The 15,464-nt window shown below is 33.6% G+C and overlaps 4 protein-coding genes across 6 annotated transcripts in view; 1 reads left to right on the top strand and 3 right to left on the bottom strand.

Annotated features, from left to right (window-relative positions):
• LOC100175990 overlaps positions 1 to 1,198 on the bottom strand; it is a 14,123-nt gene extending 12,925 nt beyond the window's left edge. Inside the window, exons 1-2 of one of the 2 annotated variants that reach the window (XM_026840587.1) lie at positions 723 to 1,198; positions 142 to 363 (exon numbers count right to left, since the gene is read on the bottom strand). The gene's annotated coding sequence lies outside the window, so the exon portion shown is untranslated. The other variant, XM_026840588.1, reaches the window with a different exon arrangement.
• A 390-nt stretch (positions 1,199 to 1,588) lies between these two features.
• On the top strand, positions 1,589 to 3,958 carry LOC100187063. Its single transcript, XM_002129860.4, has 3 exons — positions 1,589 to 2,040; positions 2,357 to 2,490; positions 2,587 to 3,958. The coding sequence occupies exons 1-3, from the start codon at positions 1,785 to 1,787 to the stop codon at positions 3,763 to 3,765; spliced, it is 1,569 nt and encodes a 522-aa protein (XP_002129896.1). The 5' UTR covers positions 1,589 to 1,784; the 3' UTR covers positions 3,766 to 3,958.
• Positions 3,959 to 4,458: 500 nt separating this feature from the next.
• LOC100184668 (F-box only protein 8) lies at positions 4,459 to 9,537 on the bottom strand. The gene is made up of 8 exons (XM_026840591.1): positions 9,146 to 9,537; positions 8,708 to 8,817; positions 7,811 to 7,896; positions 7,083 to 7,209; positions 6,808 to 6,926; positions 6,327 to 6,395; positions 6,012 to 6,127; positions 4,459 to 5,607 (listed from the first exon to the last, which is right to left on the bottom strand). The coding sequence occupies exons 1-8, from the start codon at positions 9,231 to 9,233 to the stop codon at positions 5,342 to 5,344; spliced, it is 981 nt and encodes a 326-aa protein (XP_026696392.1). The 5' UTR covers positions 9,234 to 9,537; the 3' UTR covers positions 4,459 to 5,341.
• Positions 9,538 to 9,878: 341 nt separating this feature from the next.
• LOC100182206 (transmembrane protein 41B) lies at positions 9,879 to 15,367 on the bottom strand. 2 transcript variants are annotated; one of them, XM_009859296.3, is made up of 7 exons: positions 14,976 to 15,367; positions 12,037 to 12,145; positions 11,567 to 11,695; positions 11,107 to 11,200; positions 10,823 to 10,927; positions 10,590 to 10,760; positions 9,879 to 10,338 (listed from the first exon to the last, which is right to left on the bottom strand). In XM_009859296.3, exons 1-7 carry the CDS (start codon positions 15,055 to 15,057, stop codon positions 10,201 to 10,203), a joined length of 828 nt encoding a protein of 275 aa, XP_009857598.1. In that variant the 5' UTR covers positions 15,058 to 15,367; the 3' UTR covers positions 9,879 to 10,200. The 2 variants fall into 2 exon arrangements, with proteins under 2 accessions (XP_009857598.1, XP_002130177.1); XM_002130141.5 differs by lacking the exon at positions 14,976 to 15,367 and adding an exon at positions 12,290 to 12,910.
• Between the last annotated feature and the right edge of the window lie 97 nt (positions 15,368 to 15,464).

Raw genomic sequence — 15,464 nt, forward strand, 5'->3', positions numbered from 1 at the left:
AGTTGTTGAAGTTGGAGATTGGTGGGATGGATGATAACACCCTGCCGTTGGTTATTGTGGATCGTGGTGAGTGTGTTTTACTCCAGTTTAAGAGAAGAGAATCATGTAATCTAAATATTACAAGCAATAAGGAATATTTACAATTGACATCACATGTGAGATGAGGTTCCATCTCCTCCACAGGAAGTCCAAACTCAATGAAGCGGACTTTCCACGACATTACAAATCCTTGTCCTCCAGTGATAAGTTCATCGAAATCTTCCAGATAAATCATACAAAGGATACTCCGTTGAACAGTAAGACGAGTTTTCTCCTCAAATGTTGTTCCATTGTAGCCACGGATGGTCAGATCTTCACAATAACCTGGTAAAACACGGCGTGATCCTGAATATGTTATTTAGTAGAAAATGTATATACATATTTTAGATTTCATTTTCTGATTTTCAATGCCCTACACTCCTCCAGAATATATAAGACCATGCAATGCTAAAACATAAGTTAACGTAATGATAATTGATTAAGAAATTGGACCATGACTTATTATCAGTAGGTAATGGATTAATAGACAAAATTATTCCATTGTTTATTAATATTTATTTCACATTGTGACAACAGTGTTTACCTTTATTTTCTTTTGGTAGTATTTTCTGAAATTGCAGCCTTTTTATCTACATTAGTATATATGTGACAAAAACTAACTAGAGAGAATCTAAATTATTCACCAATACATGCATGTTGATTTGGAATCCAGATCATGGTCTTTAAACAGTTCTTTATTGGAAAACGTTTTTGAATTTTTGACGTTCCTTCCTGAGGGTCCAATTTCCATTTAGTTACAAAATTTCTGCCACTCTCCGAAGCCATATAATTCACGAAATAATACTCCTGCAAACTCTTGTTTTCTCTGCAATAAGCAACGCTGAACACCGGACTTGGAAAATGGGAAACCGAGTTTTTCAATTGCAGACCAGATTCGATGCACAGTTCATTGAGGTTTGAGTTACATTTATCACGAAGAGCATTTTCTATATCTTCTCGGGCTTGTTCCCACGATTTATACGCTTTCCTTCTTTTCATTTTTAAACGTTTGCAGTGTTAGTTTTCCAGAAATAACTGACAGGCTGCTGATATTTGTTTTGAACCTGCAACAGAACAGCTGTGCGATGTATGACATCACAGATGGCATTCATTATCAAACGCAAAACATGTTTTAAAATAGGGGGAACTCCCTCGCGTGAAGAACACAATTTGTGAGAAAAAAGTAAGAATTATGAATTGTCACTCACAAAGATAAAATAAAATAAAGTTTTCCCAAAATTATCAATCATATAGTTATATATGTAGTTATTTGCGGGCAAGTGTAAGAAACAGAACACTATATAAAACGAGTATCGTTGCCCACCACGCAAGGATAACTAAGTTATACCCATTTTTACGCTCATGTTACCTTTTATCCAAATATGTGCGTAAAAATCTACCAAAGAAGTACAACTGTTCAACGAAAAAATCTACATGGCCACTACGTGCCCAAAACATACACGCTTGTCACGAAATACTGATTACTCCCTCGCTGTTGTTGTGAAAAAATGCATTTAGTTAAAAGTGCAACAACAAACTTTTTAATCAGGATTTAAAACAAAAAGTTCATAACCGACACGTGTTTTTAGAGGAATTCCCACTAAATAGGTATGTAAGCTGAAATGATAAAAAAACATGCAACCCATGTTAACCATATGGCGTATTAGCCACCAATTCGACTAAATACACGATATCAAAACAAAACCATGGCTTGCAACATTGAAAAGGAAGAAAAATCGGTGTACAGAGTACTTTCAATGTACTTAAACCATGCTGAGAAGTCTGGGGACTACGTAAAAGGTTCAGTTGATGGGAAAGAAAGATTGGAATTGTTTCTTAGCGAATACAATCAGTCTGCAAGAACAAAGTTCATTATACGTTCTTCATGTAAGAAGAATAAAGAATTCAATCTCGGTGATGCAAACACAGCAACAGAATCCTGTACTCGGTATGGTCGAGCAGGTAAAATGTTGCTTATTCACATAACATCAGATGTCTCGGTGCACAATCCTTTTCCTACAACATCTGCTAAACATAAACGTAACATCCAAGCACTAACCCCTATAACCACTTGCCCTGCATCGTAAATACTAACCCATAACACTTTCCGATTGCCTAATTTGTAACGTACCGAACCATTCTTTACTATTGCCATCGTATGGTTTTCTGCAGCTGACCAATTTATCATAGTAGCCAAGTAAACCAAAAAAAAACTAAAAAACAATTGACAATAAAATTTGTTAACTTTTTAAAAATAAATGTTTAATCAATATTTTAGATCGAATTTACTGGGAGTTCAACAATCGAAATCTAATTGTTCCATTTTGCGGAATGCCTTTTGTTACAAAAAGTTCCCAAGTTAAACATTGTCAGTTTGGTGCTCAATATTATAAACTTAAAGAAGAAAAGCAGGTAAATACCAATTAACATTAATGCTAAATAACAGCTGTGTCAAGTCCTAGATTTGAACACAATATTTCTATTAACCCACTTATTTTCCTATTGCAGTCAAAACTAACTCAATCCTGCCATGTTGCTGATGCTCATATGACTTCACATAATGATCAGGCTGTTCAGATTTCATCCCAAAAGCGAAGACGCTTAAAGCCATCAAAGAAAAGAAACTGCCCAGCTTGCATGTATATTCGGGAAGTTGTACTGTTTCCTGATTTTGCCCTGACAACCACCTCATGCACCGTGTCAAAACATGTTTTAAGGAAAAATAAATCAACAATAATTCATGATTTAAAGCAAGCGATGGGTGAACGGAAACTTAACACTATACACAGGTATTTTGTCCAAGTTCCCCTTCCAGAAGCTCATTCAGAACATCCTCACGACACTCAGTCATCAACTGTGAGGATAATTGATCCTTTTGTAAGAGAGAAAATTGATGAACTTCTGGCTGTTGGTGTATATGAGCTGAGACATATCCAGCTAATTGTGCATGATTACGTGAATGAAATCATTGTGAAAAAACAGATGTCAGGGTATCCTGTCAACACCCAGTCATATCCTTCCGCTCAGGATATCAACGATTATATTTACCTTTCATCAATTTCAAAGCAAAGTTCATCCGGAGAAGAAGAGGAAGAGTGTGAAAGCACTGTAGAACGATCTCAGGTACAAGATGAGATGGAGAAGAGCATCCAAGAGTTAATGGGACTTCTGCAGTCATGTAGTGATAGCACAACACTGTCTAAAGCGAAAAAAGAGATGAAGAAAGTCATCCAGAAGATGAAACGATGCGGTCCAGTTGCCAAAAACTTCCAACGAAGGCCACGTAAGCGAAACTATCCAACAAAAGTCATCTTGGCTGCTGAGCAGGTAAAAAGGCCTCGTATTTCACAAAGTTTTACCCATAGCCAACCATCATGTGTTCAAATCATCACCACCTCAGTGCCCCAAGTCCCACAAACAATAGTTTCAAACTCTGGAGATATATTGTGTGGGAACAGTATGAGCAGAGAAATGATGCACGATGTCATGTTGCCATTTAACGGCAGTTTAAACTCACTTCAAACGCATGTGGACATGATGCCAACATTCAGTAGATTAATGGAGGATGATCATGATCTAATGCCATCACTCGTTGACAGAGTAGTTGGTCCAGATCCACATTTTCATCCTCAATTACAAGACCTTGGCCATCTGCACGATGAAAGATTAAACTCAGTTTCACATTAATTTTTATGAAGTTTCCAGTGTGTTTGTGTATTTCACGCCTTATGTTCCAATTTGCCTGACATACATATTGTTTCCGTTTTTTCTATTTTCTTGTTAACATTCACTTAAACCATGTCTCTTCATTTTTATCGCCATACATACTTTGACTAATTTTGTCATTTACCCTGAAAATAAAAAACATAGTAGCAAATTACATTGGCATAGAATTTCAAGCTGCACATTACATACTGTACAGACAGATGATTTCCCTGTTAGTTGGTGCTATGCTAATTGTTTCAACTGTTGAACTATTTTACTATTGCACTGAATGCCTAAACTAAACAGTGGTAAAAACATCTATGTGGTAGAGTTTCTACATTATACAAGGCTCTGATTTAAGTAATGCTTACAACCATTATCTAATCTACTTAACTAAAAGAGAGAATACAGTTTAAACAGGCAAGTGCTATACAATTTAGCTTAAAAAATTAATGTTTAAGTGTCTTGTATGCCACCATTAAAACAAATGTCACTAAAAAATGATACTTCAATAAAAAATATCATGTAGCAAAAATACGTGTTGAACAAAATTGCTGTGAATAGAATTAGTTATTCAAATTACCACTAACCTGGTTTAAACATCCTTACTTTACACAGTATAAACCAGAACTATTCCCGCAAACATTTTTCTCATATCCGATGGATTGGCAGATGTACATGGTTTTTGGTTCTTTTATTCTGACATAATTTTCACCATGCTATGGTTTAATTACATAAACAACATGCAAAAACTTTTATGAATAGCACTGTTAACGGAAGATAACTTTTTACCATATTCCATTTGTTTGATTTTTCTGTAAAAAAGACCAACCAACAGAATAGAGTTACTGTTGCAACCTACAAAGGATTAGGTTGCAAAAGCCACTTACAGCAAGCAACCTAATATTAGATACTACTTAGTTTTACATTTAAACAAAAAATAAAGACACATTAAGTGGGCCATTTCAAGCCAGTTAATTTCACAGTTTTAAAAATAATGTTACAATCCACATTACTATTATTACAGAGAGATTTTTGTTAGTGTCAGTAACAGATGGAAGTTAGTTGGTAAAGTCGTTCAACCATTATATACTAAGCTTTACACAGTATGGCTTGAATACTTTAGCTGTCCACCAACAATAATAGTGAAACTTTACAAAACTTACATATTTTTAAAGTTTTGCAAACACTGCAAAAAAGGAAAATGAATAAAAAAGCAAGAGAAACTTAAAAGGAGGAACAAATGGTAGGAAACAAATAAAAAAATTAGTATCTATAAATTGGGCAATGTGCATAGGTTGGATATAAGAGAATTCAGCCTGCATTTAAATATTAAGCGAGATTAACTGCTGTATAACAGATGGGGGTTGTCAATAAAATATTTAGACTGCTAAGATAACCATTATCAGAAATATGAGATTATTTAACATGACAAAAATGGTGGACTTTGGTTCTATGCACCGATTTAAACAGTGTACGACTGGCAATTGGATTGTATTTGTGTTTTGTGCAGGAAAGATTGTTTACATCTAGTTCAAATTTGTCAAGATTGAGAATCTCATTGGTGCGTGACAGGCCTACGCGATACATCGTCCCAACGTTGTGGTGCAACATGGCCAACCAGATACACATTATCATACAAGTGGCCGGCAAAGTCACGATCAATTGGTTCTCGTGGTCTCCTGGCTGCAGCATTGTTCCCCATCTCCAATGCTCGCCGGATGTTTCGGATGAACTCTCGCTTCGACATCTTGTTCTTTACGTGAGGACTCGCGAGATCCACAGATAAGAGAAGGAGAGAATAACAGAGGATGCAAACTACATCTATATGTTGTGGGGTAATTATTTTAAGGCATTAACATTATTCTAATGCAGTTTGACATAAGGACTTACTAACCATCTATAGCTGCTCTAGTGTTATTATTTACTCAATTTGATTTTGGGACTAAAAAACTTTAACAGTGAAATTAAACTGACTAAAAATATCAATAGCCTATACAACATCAGTAATATTAGCCTAGTGCGTTTTTTATACTAGAAATAAAAAAAATTTTATACTAGCAATTCAAAACATTATAATATTACAGTGTCTAGCACATTTGTTGGCACACTGTTTAGTGTTACAAACGCTGAATCGTTTTTTTAAATATTAACTTATAATTAATAAAACTGACCAAATCTAGGACATACTATATTTTATGCATATAGTTTTGCAGAACATAAATTACCTGGCTCCAACCCTAAATCAGGATTATCTCCACAAAACTGAATTGAAAACTTTTCAATAAGTGAACTGAGGTATTCACTTTGTGTGGTGGGAGAGTCAACTGCATTGAAAAACTTCCTGCAATTGTGACATAAATTTCATTATTATGCAAACTACTGTATGTTTAACAGGTAACGCTGCATTAAAACTAAAGAACTTTTTTGATCATCATGTTTACACAAAAACATAGTAAGATGAGGCTTTGTCTGTATTTTACACAATATTTCTGTGTTTTGTACCGGTCACATTATAGAATATTAATAGAAAATAAACACACCTGAGAGCATTTGGTAGAAATTGATTTTTGAAACTTTGTCGTTTAAATATTTCAAAGAAAACATCTTGTCTGAAAAATACACAATAAAGTTATCGATTACATATTCTTTTGTAAATAAAATACCAAACACAATATGATTCAACACTATACCTACCAGTGGGAAATTACAGCTTATGTTACTAATGCAAAAATATTATTTGTGTAAAACCAACAACAATGCTGACGAAATGAATGACCTCACAAACAACATTATGATGTAATATAATGTCATTATGACAACGTAAAACTAACTATTCGTAATAAATAAAATAATAAAATGTAATGTGCTGATACTATAACGTGTATAAGGAACTTAGCAATTTAATTTCGGTTCACAAAACAATATTAATCTGATAAAAGCAACTTAACTGGGATGTTGAAACGTTGCTTCTCAAAAAATTAGCTGTCAAAAAAGTTACAAATATATATAAGCATATTCTACCTTTTTCTTAAATAAATTCGAACTTGTTTCCAACAAAGTTGATTAGTTGAGTGAATGAACATAGCGATGTCTTCAGGTTGGTCGTTTAGAATGTGGTTATCGACAAAGTACCGAATACCCTGATGATTGGTAAAATCATTATGAATTTTTTAAATTTACTAGAAATGCTTTCCAATCAATATTTGGTGAATTAAAGGCTTCAACCATAGTTTGAGCTAGATATATATATATATATATACACGACAAACTGTACACATTAATGCATACGACTTTACCCATTCTGGTTCCGTATTAAATGTCAAGCTCCCTTCATCAAGTAAAAGAAATAATCTCTTAAAAGACTTTCCTTGTTGTTTCCAAGTTCGATATGCGCTACAGAATCCCCATGAAGATAAACACAACCTAAACAAACAACTTTTCTAACAAATGAAAGACAAATGCTCGTAAATTGTTACAGGAAATGCCTTAAATAAATACAGAATTTTTTTTTTAATTTTGAAGTGGTTGTTAGCCAAGTAAAGCAATTGCATGCAACTGTGCGTTAAATTATTAGATTTTGAATTTATAACTTCATGTCAATGGCTGTGGAACAAATCTCATGTGTAAATATAGGTGTTCTGATTCATCCGTCACAGGAAGTGAAATTATCAACAAGTGGTATGTATGACATGAACCATAACATGCTGTCTTGATCAGTTTAAATCTAAAAACTGTACAGTGAACACAATATTGCAATATTGTAGAAGTGACACACTTATCTTTATAAATAACTTCAGGTCATTCATCAATGAAACTAAAATTAGCAACGACTGCCTTCCTAGTTAGGAAGTTATTTCCTTTATTTCAAACACTGTGTTGAACATTGGTTGTTCACATACCAAACTGGAACTATTGCTCTGCATTCCAAATAAAGCTGTGTTTCACAATAATAAGGTGTACCCGAAGTACAATCTAATGATTTATCTTAAGTATGTAAAACATAGTTTTCTTAATAACAACTCACCCTTCCCATAAACGTTCATCATTGGCGAGGTCTGTCCACACACATGATGCAAGACAAAGATCCGTTGCATTGAGATTTTGAAGGATCTTTAAATATTAAAAAAAAGAATTCGAACCAATGTCATTAACACCTATTATATAAATTACATGTACAATACTATCTAAGTTGACTTATTTTGAGTTAGGACCTAGATTAACATTGTAAAAACTATATGCATAAAGATTACACACTATTTTATATGTTCTACATTCAACTTGATATATGGCCTGCTTAATTAATTAGTAAAACAGTTGACCCCACACCCCACACTGACCTACATAGGGTTGTCACATCTTTATGTATAGTACATTCTATTCAGAAAACATTACGAATGAAATCCCATTACTAAGAGTACTTACACTCATAAAGCTATCATATTTATAAAAAATCAGTTGTAAATCGAACCAAATTTTGCAAGAAGTTAAAGCACCCCAAAACTTAAATTTAAATAATAACAAAGGTTGGTGGCTCAACTTCCAGAACTAGGCAGAAATTATACAAATAACACAACACAAAAGCTTAACATGGAGACTTAATTTTTTGGCGCCATGAGCTAAGAGTTAAAGTACTTTTGTAAATAATAATAAATAGTAAACACCGTAACATTTTAAACAAACTATATGTAACAAACTTGTCACAATCAGAGCTTTAATTATATCGGTATTCTAGGCTGCGGTTTACAACAGACCGCCTGCTAGCGATATATAATGACCGAGAAAACTAAGGTTATTCAGATTCCAGACTATGCAGAACCCGGATGTATGCTAGATGCAACTCAAAGCGCACACAGACACAACAAAGAATACCTTACAACAACGAATATACGTTACAACAAAGAATACGTTACACTATATATACCTGGATTCCCAGTTCTGGAGGCAGAAGATCGAGATCCACAAAGTTATTCAACGTGGAACTTCCAAAACTACCATGTCGGTTCTTCAACAACCGATTTAGAACATTAAGCTCTGTAAATTATTGAAGATTAATACTTGGGCTTTGTATAAATAAAATAGAGTACTTAAATAAAAGATGTTAGTGAACAGGTATATTTACTTTTTTATCAATATTATATGTGATTTGATTTCTAGTATTCTTCATATATTGTTATTGATAATATAAAACACAATAATAAAAAGCACACAGACCTAGGCTATAAATATTAAAAATATTAAATATATACAGTAAATTACAATATGTCTGTTTTTCTTCATGAAAACTATTTCTACTCTTACATTACTTATGATCAACTATAAATGCTTTGCATATTATCTTGATAACGTTAAATATACTTACTTGAATTCTGGTTTGAATTACAGAAGGAATTGTCATATCTGTTGTTTCTTTCGTGGCCTAAGATCCTTCTACCAACTTGCTGACCCATTATGTTTGAATTCCAGAAAAAATTGATTTTGAGTTATAACCTACGTTATTCGTATACATAGTATAAACTATTCTAAACAACAAAATTTCAATTTAATGATAGCGTTAATGCTTATGTTATATTAATACAACAGCAATGCAACATTTTAAACGCCGTTGTGTCTGTGTGCAAGCAAAGGTTACCTCATCAACTGTTGTCTTTTTCATGCAAAGGTTACATTGCCAGCCTTGCAGACTTGTTCTAAGAAAGGCAGCAACCAATGTAATTTTTTCCCGCACAACTAATCGACGTCAACAGGGTCATCGCGATGGAAATGACGTAATTGTAAACACGGAACATAGAAACACTATTCGTGTGCAAATTTTGTTTTTGATCAATCATAGATGTCTAAACATATGTTCCAATTTTTTGCTCACATCAATGGCGTATATTTAGGGCGTCTGCCTCTAACCCAAAGGTTTTGAATTTAAAGATTCGTGGCTGCTAATTTGCTATCATTGTCGGCGTATGTGCCCTTATGCTGTAACCCAGTGGATCGATTGGGTTGCATAAACTGTCGGCCATATAATATATGAAAAAAAGGAAATTACAAAGTTACAAAGTCGTAAGCTGACACGAGCAGGTGTTTCAAACAATCAAACAGAATTAAAACAACTCTAAAGTGTCATTTATTAAAAATTAAATAATGTGTGCTTGCATTCTTGCCAATCGGTGCTATCAGCACCAATATGGTACGTATAAAACAGCTGTGTCTCCACAAAATAAAATCCTTTACCATATAATAATAACGTTCTATCACTACACAGCAGTAATTTATAACACAACTGTATACAATTTGTTTAGCAGTAATCTTTAACACAAAAAAATGAATGTTAAAGTTTAACATTTTTTGTTTTCAGTACATCAACCACAAATACTATTGCACAACCAAGTACACACACAACTGCACAAAAATTACCAAAAGAAATCACTCATATTTATTTTTTAAGCGATTTTTAAACACAACTGGCAGCAAAGACAACACAGCAAGTACTGCCATAATCAGGATTCCTGTCCATGAGAATGCATCACCAGCAGTTGTAAGTTGATATAAAGTTGTTCCAGCCTGAAAAGTTTAAATATTAGAAATGTTTTAAACTTCTAATCATGCTTCCTTAAAATTCATAATTATTCAGAATTGGAAATTAAGAAACCAAAGCTGACTAAATGCTTTTACACATGGGACTTTTATAACTGCCTAATGCTTTGTTTAGGTGTATGTCAAGGCCAGACCATTTAAAGTTTTCAAGTATGTCTTACTTACAATCCCCCAGTGTAAAGCCGGCAAAAACTCTATGAAGCAAAAAAAGTTCTTACTTGTATGGCAATGAAAGATAGTGGAGCAACCCCAATGAAAGTAGCGAAGAAGAATATTGAAACTGGAATGTGAATAACCGGCGATACAATGTTGATGAACCAGTTGGGCAGAAACGGTGTAATTCGTAAAAACAACAAGTAATTAAAAAGGTGTTCCCTCTGCCCATCAACCTAGAACAAAATATTTTATTAAAAAAAATTTTGATTCAACTAATGTGAACAAACATACATACCACTTCGTTCCACTTTTGGACTCGCGCTGACAGATATTTGTCAACAATTGGCTTCCCGATAAAGAAAGAAATCATGTAACAACCAGTCGCACCAATGCCTGAACACTATTTGTAAAATGTCATTAAAAACATTATAAAAATAATTTTCTTTACAAAAAGTAACAACATATAGGTACTTAGTCATGTTAACGTGTTATTTTACATTTTTAATTGTGGTATTTATTAATTATGAAAGAGTCAACCCATTTTTATATTTGTTTGTGTTTCTTAAAAACATAACTTACCAAACAAACAAGGAACAGTGCAATGTAGAAGGGGTAAAGAAATCCAGATAAAATACTGAGAAACACTGAGCCTGGGATTGCGAAAGTTTGAAGACTTCAGGGGAAAACATTTCGTTAAGAAAATTAAATGTAACAGTTTGTAGTTTTTTCATGCAGCATCATTGTTTTCACTAGTGTTACCAACAATTAAGCTGTTGTTGTTGTTGTTGTTAGTAATATATAAATGTGTTATGAAGAATAACAAGCACAAATATACACACACAAACACAATTTGATGATAAAACTATGACCTCGACTTGTTATTTCATCATAAAAATGATAAGTAAGCAAAAACTAACCAAGATGCTCAAAGCTGTATGACAAACTTATTCTCAAATATATTATAGTGTTTTGTAAAAAAATGAGTAATAGTAATTAGCAATTCAGGCAAACATAAGCATATCGTTGCACCAAAGGATACAATATGTAAGTAATAAAAAATGCTGAGGTAACTTCATAGTAGTACATGTCCTTATATTTCGATAAGACCCTCCCAAGTTCCTTGGCATCCTCCATATCTCTCGGCAACTTTACTTTGGCTTTCTCATCTCTGTGATTGACTCAGTTTTAAATATAGTCTTTAACACGGTCCCTTTAATTAGTGCATGTCCGCTCTGTCCACAATGTAGTGAATATTGTGGACAAAGCAGACAGTGAACACAGAGGAGATAGCGGACATAGAGAATATTGTGGGCATAATAGCGGACATGCACTAAATTAAGGAACCCGTTTTTTACTTTATAAAACTAAAGTGATACATAAACTACCAATTCCTAAAACTTTGCATTAGAATTAGAATATCTGAATATGTGTTTGAATGACGTTTTTTGTTAACCCCATTAAAACAAAAACAGGTATTAACCAGAATTTTTATAAATGATATAAACTTACACTTCGAGTTCAGGAAAATTATTGTAAACGGAGTATATGAGTGCAGAAGCTGAGATGAATATTACAACCAGAACAAAGATTGAAAACTTCGTAGAATCTGATTTTTTCTCTGTAATGAAAAATTACAGTATTTATTTTAAGAAAAAATAATTTTTTAAATGTCTGTCATACAGTCAAAGCATATATGAAAAGCGTTGAATTTTCATATTTTAAACTGGGCCTTATTTTTAAAGCAAAGTTGGCTTTCACAAACCTATCAATGGCAGTCTTTCTTCCTCAAGGTAACCATACAGAGGACCTTTTAGTCTAAACTTATGCAAGCGTGGTATTGGAACTGGTAATTGTGACAGTTCCGGCTCGTTTCTAAGTTTACTCATATAGTTGATGTTGGATTTTGGAAGAGTTAACTGTGTCCGCTTTTGGTCATTGGACATAACATGAAGTGTGTGTTCCAATCCTTCAAGCAGAGATGATCTGCGATTGTCATTGAAAGGATATGAATTCATTTGAGAGTTTGAACATCCCGAGTTTAAATAAGCAGGGTAAGACACAGTCATTAGACTCTTGCTGCCAACAGGTGTAGAAGGGGGTGTTGCGTTTATGGGCAAAGTCTGATTATTATTGGCATCATTTTCTCCATCGAAACTCTCTCTTTTTCTCCAAAGCCTTTGTACCAGGTTTGAAGTGTTGAAATATTTGGTAAGATCAGCATACGAAGTTTTCTCTGAATCCTTTGTTGAGTTGGTTGTTGGAAGAAGAGATTCACTTCGAATCCATAACCACTTTTTATACCAATCCATACCAAGCATTGCTGGGTAAAGACTCCACTTTGAATAAAAATGGCAGAAATCAGGTCATGACCTACTTTTTTCTTTTAGTGGCCACTTCTAAACAGTGTGAATACACAAGTAATAGAGTAACATACACAGAATGAGAAAACAATATTAAATACCAAGAAATATAAACATTATAACTGACAACCTATGCTTTTAAAACTACCAAGAATAAAACTTTGCAACTAATACAAGATTTTTATGATTTAAATAACTTGTAAGCTTGCTACCTAATATATGGCAACTTAAGCACTTTCAATCACAGCATATATTGCACCATATCTGAACCTTCTACTTAATGGCTACTTATATAATAGCTAGGTGCACGAAGTCCAGTATCAGAAGTAATAACCACACTTAGAATGAACTTTGCTCCCAGCACAAAAACATCTCTTCCCTGAAGCCAAATACAAAGAAGAAAAAAGAAAAGAGAGAGAAAAAGAGAGAGGATAAAACACCAGTGATTTGTGGCTGGATCAAAACAAACCTTTTCACCTGTTATGTAGCTTGTTTGCAAAATAATAAAACAATGTGAAACAGTTGGGCAATTACGACAAATTCATACAATTTAAGCTGAGTTGTGGATCCTAAGTAAACATTTGCCAAAAAACAAAATTGCATTGTTCTTGTTAAGATAGAGATTGAAAACAACTAAATATGAGAAAGAAATTATAAATCTTTGCCGATGCAAACCAAGATGGAAAAGTACTGGTGATATAAGAATGTGGACTCAATGACCTTTGTACTATTTATCCCCAGGACAAAAATCAGACTTTACTGTTTGTTTGTGAGCGATACAAATATATTCAACCTCAAGTTAATGATTAGAAACTATTACGAAACAAATTCCAACTAAACAATGACAACACTATGTTATGTGTGTGACCTAATAGGTAACAGGGTAATTTCACAGTGTTTGCGTTAGAATACACAACACCATATTGGTGGCGGATAAGTTTACACAGCAAGACCCACACATTTGAGTAAATAAACTAATGACCGATTTTTTTGCTTCCGTACAAAGTCGGCTTGTGTAAAACTAATGTGTTTTTTTTTTACAAATTTGATGCAGATATTGTCAGTTGTTAAACTATGGTCATGCATAACCAAAATATAACAAAAAAGTAACATATTATATTATATTGCAGCTGCTATACTCTCTAGGTTGGCACTGGTAAACTTTGACTGTCACCATTAGCTATCTATGTTTCTCATTTAAGCGATGGTATTGTATTGATAACATGAAGAGTGAGAACACGCAAGGTATGAAGAGTGAAGTAACCCTGCTATCTGTGGCTTATCACCAAGTTCTAAGATATTGTGATGGACTGATGGTAATTGTTTAGCTGATGACCAGAAATTGTTTTGATCTAAAAATGTACCGTCGGTCTCCCTGGTACCCGCTGTCTAACTTTTATTGCAAAAAGTTTGACATAAGTGTCGAAAATTAACTTCGAAAATGCAGGAAAACATGCTGCGTCATTGCGAGATTAAAACTGGCAATTATACGTAACATATTCCTATTGTGACCTAAAATATCATTATTGTGACGAAATAAATCTTTAACCTTACGCAAGTCAGGCGAATTACAGTATAAAAAGCATATTTTCAAAACAAATTTTCAACACGCATGCCTGACTCTTTTGCAAGAAAAATTATACAACTGGTATCAGTAAGGGCTATGGGAACATTTTAAAACCAAAAACTTCACTGGTTACTAGCAAAAAATCTCCTGTCCCAACTGCTTATGGTTAATGCCAGGTTTAACAGTGAATGTAATTATGTAGTAATATACCGTAGTACTATTTTGAGCAGTTGTTGGAGTGGATTCTGAGATAATTGGTTTAATTCCTTTGTAAGATTTTCATTTGTTTTATTAACACAGACAATCAAAATATTTTCATTTTAAATTAATATCATTTTTCATCGTTCATTAAAAGGGCAAACAGCCGAACAAAAACAACATAAAAGAGATTAATGGCAGCTCTCCTGATAATCATTCTCACAGCTAGGATTAGCCTAGGTAATAGGTTGGTTGGGTGTAAAGTTTGAGTTTGGTGGAGGAGGATATTTCAATGGCACCAAATATGTTGAAAACCAACTTACCATCAATATTACTTGATGTTTCAGGTGTTATCTCCTGTTCTCTTCGTCCAACTTGTTCAACGACAGGTCTTCTTTGTGACATTTTTTATAATTAATAACTTTCTGGTATGTTCCAAATATATATACAAGTTCTGATAATACAATATCACAGCTTAAAAAAAGGCGTTGTTACAAATTCTACACACACTATACGCTAAAGCAAAACTAATTGCAAAACTAGCTAGCAGAGTAGCAGACGCAAATTCATGTTTAAATCTGAATTTATAATATTGTAGAATAATTCAACTACTGTTTAGTTATGCGATTACTGCTGCATTTGTAAACAATAACGAGTAATTTAATAATTTATTTATTAAGCTACTAAGAAATAGATTCAGCCGACCACAGCCAGCGAAACGGCATGACAAGCTAAAGTGATTTCAAGCGTGACGAATATCAGCTGATTTTCAGAACAAAGGATATGACGTAATTCAACAATAGATAACTTAC

This window comes from Ciona intestinalis, chromosome 2, assembly GCF_000224145.3.
Source record: "Ciona intestinalis chromosome 2, KH, whole genome shotgun sequence".
Taxonomy (NCBI): domain Eukaryota; kingdom Metazoa; phylum Chordata; class Ascidiacea; order Phlebobranchia; family Cionidae; genus Ciona; species Ciona intestinalis.